The following is a 15,845-nucleotide window of genomic DNA, read 5'->3' as shown; positions in this document are numbered from 1 at the left end:
CGACACAGCCCAGGTACAGCCTGTGTGGGCAGCCACAGCCCGACACAGCCCAGGTACAGTCTGCAGGCAGCACAACCCAGGTACAGCCTGTGCAGGCAGCTACAACACAGCACAGCCCAGGTACAGCCCTCCCGGGCGGTCACTGCTAGGCTGGGCAGGAGCCAGGGCTCTTCTACTGACACTAGTGTGTCTCGATTCATGATTTTGCTTCATGCTGTTGTCAAAAATTAAATGTTTTGTGGAACAAAAGTTTCATGCTGTGAGAAATTAGGCATCATGTTAAAAATATTGAYATGCTCCTTGTCAGAGGTAATTGAAGCACTTTATAGAGTGTTTAGGGAGAAATGTTTTAATCACTTTGCCCCTTTTTAACCTGAACTTTTCATTCATGGAAGGGAAAAGCGTGGTAGGGAGGGGTATATTAAGGGTATATAACCYTGGAAAGGAAAAGTATGGTGAGATGTAACCAAACTTGAAATAAAAGTTAAAGTTTGAGGTAAAAGTGCTCTCACTTTAGACTTCTTCGATTGACTAGAAAATAATTTTGTGAAATTTTCCATTTTGATGAAGTAACTTCTCAATTTTGTTGACTAGACTGCATCACTACAGCTGAATTTATTTACTCATATTCATATTCCAATGCGTRTAGATGGGGCAGGTTTTAATTTGAAATGCTACTGATGCAGAATTCAGCTATCATTTATTCTCTCTTTGTCTCCCATATTGCTTTGTTTCCAGAAATATGTGGCTGGTTGAGATAAGCTGTAAAAGCCTTTTCTCATTGAAGTCATTTGGCGCTCTGCCACTGACTGACATGAAAGCTGGCCTGGCTCCAGGTTTGTTTTTAAAGAGTATTTGATAATTGTTTTCCTTTGATTTTTTTCCTTCTTTTTTTTTAATTGCAGCTGGTGCCGCATTTATCACCAAAGCCACCTGGCCGGGGTTGTGGTTATTGTTTTGCATGAAATGAGCCAACTCCATTTCTACAAATTCTATTTACAGTTCAAACACCTCAGAAGAGTCTTCCGGCATGTAAGTCTCAATTTGTGTTGTTGCCTACTACACTTCTGGTCGTGAAGCCGTGTCCCAGGTTTAATCATTGCAGTGAAATTATTAGCTTACAAGCAGGAAACGGCCAAGTTTGAATCACAAAGCAAGATAAGGAGAAGATCTACTAGTGGCTTTTGTCAGCTCAGAGCAGAGGCCAAAGTTTTGATATTCAGAGATTTTAAAGACTTTGGTCTTTGAGGCCTTAGCAGTGAGGTGTGCATCATCTCAAGATGCCAGGGAAATTAAAAATATCTTGGTTGCTTTGGAGTTTAGCCTGAGTGTGTATGAGCAGAAATTCAATAGTTTAGCTATTCCCATGAGCTGAAAAATCTCACCCTTACTAGTTGTACCTGATATCAAGTTTCTCCCACTTTCCCCAAAATATTGTTAATATAATTAACTTTCTGAGTTACAGACAACATTTCTGAAGGAAGAAATAGATGCTTTGAGACTTGTAGAGAATTCCCCCTCAACTACAGCAAATGCAAACCACAAATTAACTGGAAAGATCAGAACTTGCTTTAGCTTCTTTTARTGAAATTCTGAGATTATCATTCTTGATCAGTGAGGCAAGACAGAGCTATCCTGTAGTACAAAGACGTGTGTTTCGTAGTATGTTTTAACATGTAGGGGTTTTTCCCTCTCTTCTTGAGAGAAACTAGAGCATGCTTCCACTTGTTATAATTTCATTCTTCTCCTCCAAGTTGTGCATTTTAGAAATAGACATCTCTATTATTGCAACACTTGATTATTTTCCCCAGTTAATTTCTAATGTGTTTCTCTTCCCAGCGATTTATATTACCACCTTCTTCAGCTAACTTCTTAGCCAACCTGTATGGAAATGAAGCAAATCTGAGTCCTCAGAACACTGCTCGAGGTACCGTGATTGGTTTTGTGTGATCTCTTCCARCCACAGCAATTTAGTGCTTAAATGTGTTGTGCAATGCTTAAATGTGTTGGCTGCTGTGGTAAACTTGTTTATAAAGCAGAACATATAATGGYTTAAACCATGAGGCTAGTTACCCTAACTAGTTCATTTGCTCTCTATTGGACTTATTACAAGGAAATGTAAAAGGCAGAAGCAAAGTTTTCCATATGTTTAATGCAAAATTCTGATGCTTCATTACCCATTTTATGATCAATTTATTCTAAGATGTGTCTAGTAAAGGACAGAGATCTAAGAAAGATTCAAGCAAGGTAGTTACACTTTTTTTTTTTTTTTTGGTTGTTATACTGAGCAGCAAATTAGCCTAAGAACAGGTGTGTTGACAACTGATTTCTATTTTTATACTCTTTATAGAGGTGATTGTAATCCTACAGGCTTGTACAAAACCTGCAAGAGGCTACAATGAGAACTCCACTGAAATCTTTAGAAGTGTAACAAAAAGAACATTGAATTCAAGGCCTAAATGGGAGAATGAACAGCTGTTACTTTCAGTGTTGAAAAGTCCTGTAGCATCTGGACTGTAAAACCTACTGCACAGTCACAGATCTGAGATGTCAGGTATATTTTCCTTTAAGTGTAAATTGCAGAGAATCCCTGCAGGGTAGTTCAGCTTCACACACCTCTTGATTCTGGGGTCAATTCAATGTTTATTTATGACCCTCATTTAAGAACAGATTTGGTCCTAATAGTTATGAGAAAGAATTTCTTTAGCAGCTCACAAAATAAGAGATTTTATGCTGCTGTRCTTGTGAGGAAAGGATGTTCTCTCTGTTGGATAAGACTTGATTTTTCTCATGATCAKCTACTAGTGTCAGTAGCTGGACTGGGAGTAAGATTTACGTATTCTGAGTTATAGTTCATTGCCTCAGGTAGTGCTTTCCTAGGAAAGGTTTAGCCTCCTAGTGTCCGTACTAATGCAGAAAACTGACAGCAAGCAAACTTTGCTATCTGAGCTCAACTGATGATTCTGATTTGTAAATGTTTATTACAGATTCAACCTTCACTAGTAGCCAGTATGCTACTAACAGCTCAGATTTGCAGCGGGATCCTATTATCCAGAAATACGGAGAAGAAAAGCGAGGCCTGACTAGATATACTTTAACTTTGGAAGAGCTGAAGAAAAATGATTATCCCATGAAAGGTCAGGTTTTGAGGTTTTTTTGTTTGTTTGTCTTCATTTTTTTGACAATTAGCGGCATGTTTGATAATTTATGTCCATTGTACTCCCAAATTATCTCTACTGCCTGCTTGTGTATGTGATGAGTTACATATGAAGGGGTCTTAATCGTAGTTATCTTTTCATTCTAGGCTCCCGTGGGTGTGAGGGCTACATGTACACGGGGTGCGATCAGCAGAGGACAGACAGCAGCCCCCTCTTTGGTCTCGATTGTGAAATGGTAAAGATAATTGCTTTACTGTGCTCTGTGAGGCCCCACACGTCCCCTAATAGCTGTTACACAGTGAGCCACACACCCCCTGCGTTGCTAAACCATTTCTGACACGTTAATAACCACTGCRGTCCCTTCCTTGGTGGCACCATGCTTATGTAGCCAGGGGAAGGACACAGAAAGCAGTTCAAAAGCAAAGAAAGAAATGTTACACCTGTGCTGTGCGGTGCCTTGACTCTTAGGATAGCAGCTGGATCTGCCATGTCTGTCCCTGCTGCTGCAAAAACCTCCTGAGGTTGTTCTGGAAATCCTCCTCAAAACCCTGCCCAAGGTTTGCAGGGGAAGGATTCCTCCCTACCATACAYCCCGCTTTCCTTTACTCCTCACAGTTCTCAGAGCTTGGTGTGATGAAAAACCCTCCCTTAAGTTTAGTTTTGACTTGGAGAAATGCTGAATTTACATCACCTGTGAGTGACTAAAGAGGCAGCCCAGGTTCTGTTTTTAAATTGTAGAGCCAGCTGAATGGTGCAGATTATAAACTGATTCTGTGGMATTGTTATTTCTTCATAATGGCTCTCTCTGCATTGCACCTGCCTGTTGTTTGCTATGTTTATAATAGGGCTGTAAGGATTAAAATGAAGCATTTAGTTCATTAGTAGTGGTGCTGGCTGCGGCCCAGGCAGGTGTTAGCCAGGGGTTTGGGGGCAGGCGTCGCGCTCGTTCACCTTCTGCCTCTGCCTCTTCCTGACAGTGCCTGACGGCCAAGGGCAATGAAGTCACGCGGGTCTCTCTCGTGGACGCGCAGGGTCGGTGCCTGTTGAGTGAACTAGTCAAACCTGAAAGCCCAGTAGTCAACTACCGCACCAGGTGACCTGCATGGACATTTTYTACTTCTTCATCTTTAAGACCTGTAACCTCTTCAAATGAAGTCTGTTCAGTGGGACCTTTCAGAGGACTTTTGGCTTTTACATGTTCATGGTTGTTTGGTCCGTTTCACTCAGTGTTAAGAATACAGCTCTTTCTGTAGGGTTAGAAGAATTATGCAAGCACTTTTATGCTGTGTCTAGGCAGATGCCTACTCATTCTGCCATGTTCCAGGAAAAGTTGTGTTATGGGTTAGTGATACAAAGCACAGAATACTCTTTCACTTCTGGCAGTAAAATAGAATACAGGGTAAGTAAGAATATAGGATTGCAGCCTGGGTGTCTCTGCTCCATAGCTACCTTTGTGTATGTGTTAAAAAAGGAGCAGAGCAGCTCCTCAGYTTGCACCTAGCTCAAAGGTTGRGCTCAGGTTCATAATAAAAGAAGGYAAAGCTCARGCCCTGTCTTCTCTGAARGCCGGGCCAGCGTTAGAGTGAAGGTCAAGTGCCTTGAGGCATCAGTGCCTCAGGATGCTTGGAAGCATCTTCCACATCYGCCTTGCACTGTTTCCTTACCTTTGCTGTCTGAGGCATCCTTTAAGAGTAACTGCATCCTTTAAGAATAAATGATCCTTGAGAACAACCTTTAGAAATAGCCAGGGTAGCATTTACAACAGTTTAATATCCCTGCAAGTATGTTGAAAGTTTTTGATAGGAGGCAGTAAGTAGCACTCTGGCATTAGTACATTACACTGAGTTTATTTTACATGCCCTGCTTGTAATGGCCTCCAGTAAGTGCTGTTGCTAATGCATTGCTTTTGCTTTGTCTAACTTTTGTTTTGAAGATTCTCAGGAATCACAAGGAAACTTCTTCTTCCAGTGAAAACAAAACTGGCAGACATCCAAACCAGGCTAAAGCAAATGCTTCCCCACGATGCAGTGTTGGTGGGACATTCGTTAAATGCCGACCTTCAGGCTTTGCAGGTGAGTATGTTTGAGGAGCCTTCCTTTTTTTTTTCTTCTCCAAAGCTGTGATATTTATTTCAAACCTAAAACTTTCCATTTCCTGTTTTTATTAGTAAACACATGTTAATAACAGAGGATTGCTTTCTGTTTGACTAGTAAATATTTAAAAGTGCAAGACTCCTTGTAGATCTGTAAAACCTGCAAGGTGTCGTTCAGAACCCAAAGGAAAGGGAGGATGCAATAGATGTAGTTGCAACAGCACATTTACCTCTGTGCTTCAGCCAGGTGCTTTTGACAGCTCTGTCATGGGCCGACATTAAGTCCTTTCTGTATTTAACAAAACTAATATCCTTGAGGGTTTTTTTTTTTTTTTTTTCCCCCCTTCCCCCCCTCCCCCCCCCACTTGGATCTTCCTGATGGAGTAAAGGGAGGAGACTTTGCCCTGTTTCATTACTCGGGTCGTCTTCTACATTGTTGTGCACCAGTTACTCTGTCAATAAGAAACTGGCACTTGAAATGCAAAGGCAGAAGCACAGCTAGCTATGAAACTATTACCCAGTTCCATGAGACTGCTGTTATGTTAAAAGCTTGATATCTCTCTTTTCCAGATGATCCACCCCAGTGTTATTGATACTTCATTGCTTTTTGCTAGAAATGAAGGTCGAAGATTTAAGCTAAAATTTTTAGCCAAAGCTGTTTTAGGGTATGTTTATTACTTCATTGTTATTGAAAGTATTAGACAGTAACATTGGAAGTCAAAGGGCCCTGCTCTTTCTCCAGTAGTCTTGGATTTTTTCCCCTTCATTAAAAATCAGAGGAGAATGCTGCACAAACAGACACGATGAGAAAGACTCTGCTGCCTCCTCGAAGATCAGGCAGTGTAATAAACTGACTGGTCTTTGGGCAAATGGATGTGGTGACAGAACCAGAGTTGAGTCCTTGTTTCATGCTGGAATCACAAAACTAGCTTATTTGCAAGTCACACTATCAGCTACAGTGTTGAACTGCACAGCAACAAGGGCACTTTAACTTGCATAAATTAGATTAATTGCAGTTACCAAGAAAGAAAAGCTAAGCTATGAAAGTATATCTGACTTAATTATATTCCGCAGTGTACTAGTTGCTATTGGATAGAACTTGTTAGTGATACAGTGCTAACACTGTAGGTGTTAGGTGAACATTAATTGTAAGGTGAACATTAATACACTACAACTCTACACTTGGCCGAGTTGAAGTGCAGAAGTAAATTTTAAAATAGTYGTGCATCAGAGTACCATATGTTACCACTGCTTCTGTCAAGCCATGTTAATAATGCTTTGCTCAACATTGCCAAAACATTTCTTGCAGTAACTTTGGGACATATGTCACAAGAATGCTGCTGCACTGAATTGAAATCCTTCTTGAAGAGGGGAAAGCTGGTTTGTCCCAAAAATGGCACAGTTTAGAAAAGACAAGATGTTCATCAGTGTGGGAACACAGATAACTTGCCTGTACGTCTAATTTTGATGCTCTAGGAAAGAGATCCAATGTGAACAGAAGATTGGACATGATCCTACAGAAGATGCTAGAGCTGCATTGGAATTRGCTCAATTCTTTATTGAGCAGGGACCAGCCAAGGTAGCTGCATCTAATTAATATTTCTGTCCATTTTGTTAAAAGACTTTAATAACTGAGCRTGCAAGTTGCTGCACTTAAGAAGGAAAAGAAATCTACCCAGGCTCTTTTTGATTTAGAAAAGAAAATGAAAAGGTGATATAGGCCTCAGTTTTGGCAGCTTGTTACTTTTAGCATATAGCCTGTAATCTTAATAATCAGCACCTGACTAGTGTTTCACTGTTCAGAAAATGAAAGAAGGGGGGAACTTGCATGTTGTGTCAGGGATTCAGYGGGTTTTACGAGTCCCTCATGTTGCTGGTTTCTGAGAGGATGGACTTGGGATAATTGCTGGTTTGGGCTGAGAATGCTGCATGCTTGACAAATGACATCAGAGAAGAACAAGGCAAGAAGYGAATGCCCGTGTTTCTCTACTGTGATGTGTCTAGGTGACTCAGAGACAAAGCAGGACAGCTTTCTCTCTTTCTGGACAGCAACAATTAGCTGTAATAAAAGCTAACTACTGATCTTCCTCCTTCTTCAAGGTAGCAGAACTAAACTTGGAGATGGTTCTGACAACCGAAAGACTGACTGAGATGTCACCAAATAAATCTGCTTTACAGCTGCAACAAAATACAGTCCAGAGAGAGCAGAATGGGCCTCCACAATTATCCAGATCATGGTAATAAGATTCTCAAATATGCATGTTTCTCCTTTGACTGAGTCCATAAGACTCTCAAATATGCATGTTTCTCCTTTGACTGAGTCCATAGTGTATGCTGTCTTTTCAGAAGCAATTGGTATCTTCAGAGAAATAGAGCTAATTGTAAAATAGTACTTAAACTTTCAGCAGATGTAGCTTAGATTTTACAAAGAATATTCTAGTCTTCCTCTGATGTTGAGGACAAGAACGTTCTTTAAAATTTTCTCTTAATAAACTGTACTGTTTTTTTATTGACAGATGCTTCTTGAAAGCTTTTAACTTCTAACATTGAGCTGCAGTGTGATTCAAAGCTTTCTTTTGTCTGCTAGTTTTTTAGACTGCTTGCAGAAGACTGGCCAAAAACCCCTCCTTTTGGGCAGACAGGAACCAGACTCTTCTGGCGTGTGTCAGGGTAACCTGAGCTCTTCAAACAAACAGGTGAATGGACTTAGAGTGGGCTGGTCTAAGCAAGCATCAAAGTAGTTCAAAGTTCTTCTTGTTCAGGGAGGGCAATGATGCCTATTTTAAAAAGCTGACTAACAGTAATCTTAACAATAGTCATAATAGCATGTTAGCTAAATCTGTTTTATTGATTTGGAAGTAAGCTTTGATCCCGTATCGTTCGCTCATGACTCAGTAGAGAAGACTTTCAGAGTGATTTCTGCCCAAAGGCTTCCTTGGACAGTAAGGAAAGTAAAGTAAAGCTGTGCATTAAGCGCGGGAGCTTTGTTTCTCATCCTTTGCTGTGCCACTGTCCTGGCCCCCTCTGAGCCTTGCATATGCCCTTCCCTACAGATTCTTCAGCAAGCCCTAAAAGATGTTCCCCTGTCCACTTTCAGTATCGTTCAGTTCAGTCTGGCTCCAGAGCATGTTGCACCTCACCTTCTTGCTGGAATTTGTGAAAAGGTATTTTTTTTTTTCCTGACAAGATTCTTCATTGCTGAGTTTGGAAAGAGCCTATATACTTGGGGACACAGGCAGTTAGTTCCTTTGCTTTGTGAAGTTCCTGCTCTAATTTGTGTTCCTGCAGGTGAGAGTCAAGCTGACTGACATGCTGACAATTTACGCAGGTCCTTTTGATGAAAGCTTTTGCCTGAAAACTGTGAAGAAGGAATTTGGGAGGTGTGGGCCAATCCACTCTCTTACAGTGTTAACAGAAACATATCAGGTAAAGACCAGCCCAAGTATTCAGCTTGCTGACAGGCAGTCTGCTGAAGTAATGTCTTGGAAAGATATGAATCCAAAACATTTAAATACACTTTTTTCTCCCCAGCAGCATAGCTGCTAGCTACAGGGTACAGCTGTTCTGCATAATGAGCAATAAACACAGCTCAGATGGTCCAGCTTTTGCTGGTGAAGCCACTTACATAGAGTGACCATGAACTGTTGAAAAAGCACAAGCAGTTAGGGGAGAGGAGTTGAGTGTTCTTCATTGCTGAACTACTTAAAACTTGTTTGTAACAGCCAACATATACATAGATATATATATAGAATGCTATATCTATATATATGTTATATACRTGTTATATATTTTTTATATATAGTATTATATAGAGTGCTTTATATATATAAAATGGAATGTTTTATATATAGGAAGGTTTGGGGATGGATGTCTTCGGGAAGACAGCTTCCCCCTGGCAGTGTGTCTTGGGGAAGGGGAGGACTTGTGCATTTGAAAAGCCTGAGGACTCTTCTCTGTCATCCTGTTTCCAGCCCTACGTGTGTATCCAGTACGAAGTGCTGGAGGCCGCCCAGCTTGCTGTGGAAAGTCTGAATGGAGCCGAGGTAGCMGGATCCTGCATTAAGGTAAATGAAGCAAATGCCTAAGTTATGCTAAGCTCCAGAACAGGATAGGCCAAGCATCCTTTGTAGCAGCATATGCTGTGCCTCTGGTAGCAGCCACGTGCYTGGGCTGGAGCCGAGCTGGCTGTGCTGGCACCATCTCCCTAGGGTCCAGGGCAGGTTTACAGCCCTCAGCATCCAAATCAGAGCTGAGGAACTGGGTGTTAAAATGCCATAGACATGGCAGAGCCTCATAGTTACCAAGTAGGGCTGCATTACAAACACAATCTTGTCTAAAGATAGCCTTCATTAATGACATTTTTAAAGAAAAAGGCTGACCAGGCTTTGGTAAGGAGGAAAAAGAAGAAATAAGTAAAGAGTCTCAAAGCACAGAGCTGCTAGGACTGACGTGCTAACACSACTTCTGTTGGATTCACTCCAGGTTCAGAGACCTGTCACTGGAACAATGCTGGACTGTGATGTCCTTATAAAGGAGCTAGAACTAGATATAGAAAATGAAGGTGTGATTTATGTGGCGGGTCTAAAGAAGTCATTAACAGAGACAGACTTGCAAGAAGAATTCAGCCARCTGAAAGACCTGCAAGCTTTGTTCCTGCCAAGGGATCTCCAGAGCGGAAAGCACAGGAACTGCTGTTTCCTCAGTGAGTAACTTTGCCTGTAGCCCATTTATTTATTTCCTTCAGGCTGGTTCAGCAGCCTTTGGGAAACCTGCACWGACACAACAAGAGCAACTGAAATTCTTTATGCACAAAGTGGTAGTATCTGAAATACTCCAGTGTTGCTTTAAGGAGCAGTTCACAACTGAATGTTTGAAAGAAAAACTCTTAAACAAAAACCTCCTCATCCAGAAAAGTTCCAAAATTGGCTGCAGTCCAAAATGAAGCATGGCTCCTGTCCAGCTACGCACTGACACGAGTAGCCACCTCTAAAAATGTGAGGGATGGACAACTGGAGGGATGCTGTTAGATGTGCTGGCACATCTGTGGGTCTGATGCTTACCTGAGCAGGTCTAGGATCTCCTTACTGCAGTGATTTCAGTTTCTCATCCCCCTCCTGCTCCAGACCTTCAGTACTGCCCTACTGGTGCTAAGGAACAGACTATCAGCATCACTGGYAAAGTATTTTGCTCTTCTCTCTGTTTTGCAGAATTCCTGAAACCAGAAAGTGCTGTGGATGCCCTTCAAGTTATAAATCAATGGGCAGTGACGGGGAGTAGGCTACGAAGTAGGAAGGCTCTTGCCCCAGGTCACCTCCAGAGATGGATTTGGCAAATGGAACACAGCAATGAGAAGCAAAGAGGAGACATCTTACGTGTGGAAAAGGAGCAAGAAGCTAATTTTGTGAGTTTGAAGCCAATCTTGTCTTCACTGTAGTTAYGGCAAAGGTCAGTGACATCAACCTGAGGCTCAGAAATCAATAGCTTTGAGCAGGCTTAAGTGCAGAGCTGCCTCTAGCAGAGTGATCTCCTTGTGCTAGAGTAGAGGCTGCAGAGCAGTTTGGAGCCATAAGAGCAAGTAAGATAAGGTGGCATTTGTGGGCACAGCCTAACGTAGCAAGCCTGCATAGTCCCTTTGGGACAGCAGTGGTGCTGCACAAGAACTGACGGCTGCCACTGGAGAGCAAGCAGACCCAGGTGCAGCAGAGGGCAGGGGCCGTCACAGGACAGGCTGCACAGCCCTACAGGAAGAAACAGATCTAGTTGCAGGGCTCATTTCTACAGCAGGAAGTGGCCATTTAAGTAGCACAGAGGTTTCTCCCTGCTGCTGAGCCCTTGTGTTCCTAAGGGCCAGGCAGAAACAGAATCACTGCTGGCCTCCCTGACAGGGTCACGGGGACAGTCTCCCCCTAAGAGCAGCTTAACAGGGGATTTTAATGCCTACATTCTGTTACACAGGAGCAGGAGCTAAGGAAAAAGCTGAAGAAGCTGGACCAGCGTATCCGGAAGCTTTACCGACGGCTGCAGAATAACACGCTGTGCGTTGTTCTCTTTCCTGGGGTGAACAGGTAATTTGCCATCTGTTTTGCAGATACATTGTCAAACATTTTTATTGTACAGTTTTATTTTCTCATAGATTACAGGAAAACTAAAATAGGCTGGGAGAAGGCCTGAAKAAGCTGTTCTGCTTAGTCTGACTTTCATTTTAGGGCACTAAAAGCTGAACAGCAAATCCTGCCCAGAACCTCCTGCTCTTGGTTTGAGCTGGAACCAAGTGCTGAAACCATTTGTGTAGCTGATGGTCCAGATTATCAAGGCTGAAGCACCCAGTGCTACTTAGCAGCATGATACTTCTGTGATCACCTACCAGCTCTGTCAGCTGTTTCTTCTGTATGCTGAAGTCAGTGCAGCTTTGCTGGCAAGGCAAGTTTTTTTAATGCCAAGCAGAACTAAACCAGGTTTCCTCAGCAGCCATATTTTATTTGGTTTGTTGGATTTTTGCTTGTTTGTTTAACTATCTCACTGCTGAAGCCAGGCCACCATTTGCAAGAGAACAGTGCCCTGAGCTGGACTTCAGCATTAGTATCAGAGATGCTACCAGATGAAGGGGGCTTCCTGCACATGAAAYGCTGGGGCTGAATTGCCACAGTCATTCAGTGCTTAATAATTAACCAGAAAGGTCAAATCTTTCCCAAGCAAGGCCCTAGCTCCTGAGTACATAGTGATTTCAACAGACTTCACACTGCTCTCTTTCTGTGCCTCTGTTTAGACAGTCACACATAGCTCCCATCTACCCTGGCTTTTCTTCAGGTACTCTTCAACAGAAGGACGTTCCTTTGCGGAAAAAGAACCTGTGCTGAAATAGAAGCAGGGCAAGAGCTGCTCTYGGGAGCATCGGTTTGCCCCATGGCCAGGCGCCCCTTGCCAACTTGACAAGCTTYTTGAGGAAAAGAATCATGATGCTGTGTTGGCCTCTAGACCAAACACAGACCAAACACTCTGTCTCTAGAAAGGAGATGTATTCCCAARCCAAGAGCACATGTAGTCTCAATGCTGGTCACAAACAGCTCGGCAAAGTTGCGTGCCACGGCCTGCTCTTGGCATGTGCTGCTCTAATAATGTCTACAACTTTTTAAAAGTAATGTTTACCTTAAAAAAGTTGCTTCCTTAAGTAAATATTGTCTAGCTGCTGCTCCTACATCCATGCCAAAAGAATTACTATCTTATTTTGCTTATTATTATTCCAGCTTACCAGAAAACCCTTGATTGTCTATCTACCCTCATACAAATGGTTTCTTGCACAAGCTTGTCATCAGCCATCACTATGACTTTAAAATGGTTGGGGGGGGGGGGCTGAACTGAGGAAAACTTCTGCAGGGGGTTTAGAAGCACAACTTGGTTCTTGGACCAGCTACTGCCTGCAGCTGAGCTGTAGCGGAGTCAGTCTCTACAGTACTGAGCAGTCACTTGCCTCTTACCTACCACTTTTATCACCTTGCTTTGTTTGCTGACCCGCTAGTCCTCCCAGAAGCGCTGGGACAGGAGGTGCTGGTGGAGATCCTCCCACCCTGTTGCTTCTGGAGCAGCTTCACTGGCCTCAGCAGGTCCACGTTTACTTCCAGTGCCCTCTCCAACTAGTCTCACACAGCAGACTGGCCTGTTGTGACGCCTCAGACGTGACACGTGAATCCAGCCTAGGCAGGGGCAGGAGCTTCTTCCTCACAGAGGAGACTCTGGATGCCCTGAGCCCCGAGGCTCCCAGCTCAGGCACTGCCTTGGTAGCAGGGCACTTCAGCCCAGGCCTGGAAGAGTCTCTTGCCAAGCAAGGTTTGTGAATTGCTGTTTTCCAGATGTCCCACAAAGCCTAGCAGGTTTCTTGTTTAAAAAGAATGCCCACTAGTTATTGGGGGGGGGAAATGCGTTTTTTTTTTTTTTAAACTTGCTGATGCTAAGACCTGCAGCACTTTCACTACTACACCAGCTGGCTTATATGCATCAAGACTACCCTGAACAGAAATAACATTCCTGTTGTTTGTGTTGCAGCATACACGGATCACAGTCTGGCCTTGGTCTGATGGGAATAAAAGATGATGGAGAGAGGAGTGCCTGTTAAATCACCAAGTTTTTAAGTGAAGTCTTTTGTTGCGATATTTTTAATTACTTGCGGTATTGATGTCTTTGTAAAGGTCTCTTACCATAAGAACAATAGGCTTTCACTGTATCTTTTATAAAGTCTAAAAATAAAAGCTATTCAGAAGATCTTAAAGTGAAACCTTCCATTAACCCTTTCTTGCTGTGTCACTTTTCCCTGGCATTGAGCTAGGGAAGGGCTGGACAAGTGCTGCAAGGAAGCCGAGCAGGACTGGCCTGAACGCTGAACTCAGCAGGTGGGTCGTGCAAAAGGCTGCTGGGCCGAGCTCAAACACTGACGCTCGTAAAACAGCACCACGCAGTGCGGTACCTGCAGCAGCTGCCCAGAGGTTAATGGCTCCTCTCAGGAACTGTGGGGATTTGGGGACCGCGCGGTGCCAGCTGCTGAAGCAGAGCTGCTGCCTGCTTTCCGGGAAGGCGCTGTGTTGAGGCCATGGAACGGAGGAATTGGTGATTCACACTTCTTGGACACCCTCCACCTTCTCCTCCCTCCCCAACTCCCCTTTTCCTCCCCTACACCCCTCTCAAAGGGGGTACCCCCAACACGCAGTTGTGCTGTGGCTGCAGAGGGAGGGACAGGGCTGCGAGGACTGTGCCCGTCCAGGTAAACCTGCCCGTGCCCCTGGATCCAGCTGGGAGCCCAGTGCTGGGCTGCAGGGCGCCGCTGCCACCACTGCTCCACTACATGATGGCTGCAGAGCCGCCGCCTCTCACCTGCTGCTCGTTAACAACATGACTTTCCAAGCCCCAGGATGCCTAGGAGAGCTTTGGGCACTGGAAAATTGCTGCTTAGAGGGTTAGGAAACTCAGGAAAAGGGAAGACTTGGAATTTCTTAATCTGAATTATGAGGAGGCTGAGATAAAGCTGAAGTAGTTATTTCAGCAGTGATAAAATTCAGCTGATTATAGACTCTAACACCCTGCTAACTTCCAACCCACAGTCACTTTGCTGGGTCCTTAGCAAAGTCCATTTTATGGAGAAGTTGCRTATTGGTGCATGGAAGAATGGGTAGAAATAAAGGGAAAAGAAATGAAGGAAAACATAGCACTGGTCCAGGGAAGCATTAGTGACTTATTGAAATGGCAGYGCTTAAATTAGTGTCCATAGTTGGCATTTAATGCCTCTCAAATGCTCATCATTAAAATTCTTAGATGGTGCCCTTTTTTTTTTTTTTTTTTTAATATATTTTAAGAAATATATTTAAGCCCAACTCCCTGGGGGCTGCAGCTACCGCAGCCCAGGGCAGCCTCCCCACAAAACCTGCGAGGGAGCCAGGCCCTCGCGCCCACCCCAGCTGTGCCGCCCCACGGCGGGGCTGGGACCCGGCCGGACGGCCGCTGAGCTCACCCTGCATCCGTGTCGGGACCGGCTCCCGTCCGGCACCTCCCGCTGCAGACGCTCGCGGTGCAAAGTCGGGAAAAACCATCTAGGTTGCACCTTGGGCAGCTGAAAACGATGTGGTCACCTCCCTGCGCAGCCTACACGGGACTTAGCAAGCATCCTGCCTGAGAAACTCTGCAGATAACAAAGAAAATTAGCAAGAGTCCCAGTTATAGGCATGAAAAAATAATTAATTTTTCCCCTTTTAATTGAAAATGTAAAAAGGACTTCAGCTTTAAATAAGACATTTTTGTACAAAGCTTGAACACAAAAAAGTGAACACCAAAGTGTGCATTATGTAAACACCACAAATGTTACTCATTTGTTCAGTAACGCACAGAACAACGTGCAAATTCCCTTTCCAGTGGACTGCCCTGCTGTAGCTGCTCTCCTCCCTCCCCCCAAACCTTACTGGAATACAGGAAATCCAGAGGCTTTGGAACATTTACAAAGCTACAGCAGTCAGGGTACAGCGTGACTAAAGGGTTTTTTTGTTTTGTTTTGTTTTTTTCCTTGAAGGGACTGGTCATTTAAATATACAGAAGTACTTGTACAATAATCTCACAGGTAAACGAATGGCAGATTGGATTAGAAAAAGCACCAAAATATTTAATATACATCTGGCACAAATTCCACAAAAGTCAGTAATGGACAAACCAATACTTTGCTTGTAAGAGAAGAAAAACTCGGACTGCACTTAATGCTCCTCTTTCAAAAGGGACTCGATAAAAACATTGCACTCGGAATTGCTATCAAGTAAAGAAACCTTCTCATTACAGCCTATTTGCATTGTGCATTAGATTGCGCTGTATATAAATACGCTGGTTCCGTTCCGTTCCAGACAACGGTGGTGAGCAAACTTTGATACAAAAAAATAACTGTAAAGCTACAAAGCAAATGGGACCCAGAAGTAGATGCATCATCTTGAATTCCTCCTCCTTTTTCTCTAGARCATTGTTTCAAATTTGGCCACATCCTTTAAAGAAAACTAAAAAAAAAAAAAAAAAAAAAAAAAAAAAAAAAAAAAAAAAAAGGAAAAGTTTTAACATGAAACAGAATTTCCCCC

General features: G+C 43.3%; 1 protein-coding gene across 1 annotated transcript in view; it reads left to right on the top strand.

Moving 5' to 3' along the window:
- The window catches only part of REXO5 (RNA exonuclease 5), a 13,263-nt gene extending 1,444 nt beyond the window's left edge, over positions 1-11,819 (top strand). Inside the window, exons 3-20 of the mRNA XM_026053952.1 lie at positions 9-53; positions 906-1,032; positions 1,840-1,927; positions 2,988-3,137; positions 3,305-3,393; positions 4,136-4,251; positions 5,092-5,230; positions 5,821-5,915; positions 6,727-6,829; positions 7,351-7,487; positions 7,838-7,946; positions 8,304-8,414; positions 8,539-8,676; positions 9,222-9,314; positions 9,733-9,952; positions 10,458-10,651; positions 11,206-11,315; positions 11,457-11,819. Of these exons, the coding sequence (XP_025909737.1) occupies positions 9-53; positions 906-1,032; positions 1,840-1,927; positions 2,988-3,137; positions 3,305-3,393; positions 4,136-4,251; positions 5,092-5,230; positions 5,821-5,915; positions 6,727-6,829; positions 7,351-7,487; positions 7,838-7,946; positions 8,304-8,414; positions 8,539-8,676; positions 9,222-9,314; positions 9,733-9,952; positions 10,458-10,651; positions 11,206-11,315; positions 11,457-11,568 (2,176 nt within the window). The 3' untranslated portion in view covers positions 11,569-11,819. The remainder of the gene's footprint in view (positions 1-8; positions 54-905; positions 1,033-1,839; positions 1,928-2,987; positions 3,138-3,304; positions 3,394-4,135; positions 4,252-5,091; positions 5,231-5,820; positions 5,916-6,726; positions 6,830-7,350; positions 7,488-7,837; positions 7,947-8,303; positions 8,415-8,538; positions 8,677-9,221; positions 9,315-9,732; positions 9,953-10,457; positions 10,652-11,205; positions 11,316-11,456) is intronic.
- Positions 11,820-15,845: the final 4,026 nt, after the last annotated feature.

This window comes from Nothoprocta perdicaria, unplaced genomic scaffold (assembly GCF_003342845.1).
Source record: "Nothoprocta perdicaria isolate Ctin4 unplaced genomic scaffold, notPer1 scaffold_12, whole genome shotgun sequence".
NCBI lineage: Eukaryota > Metazoa > Chordata > Aves > Tinamiformes > Tinamidae > Nothoprocta > Nothoprocta perdicaria.
This window is presented reverse-complemented; position numbering and strand designations above follow the sequence as displayed.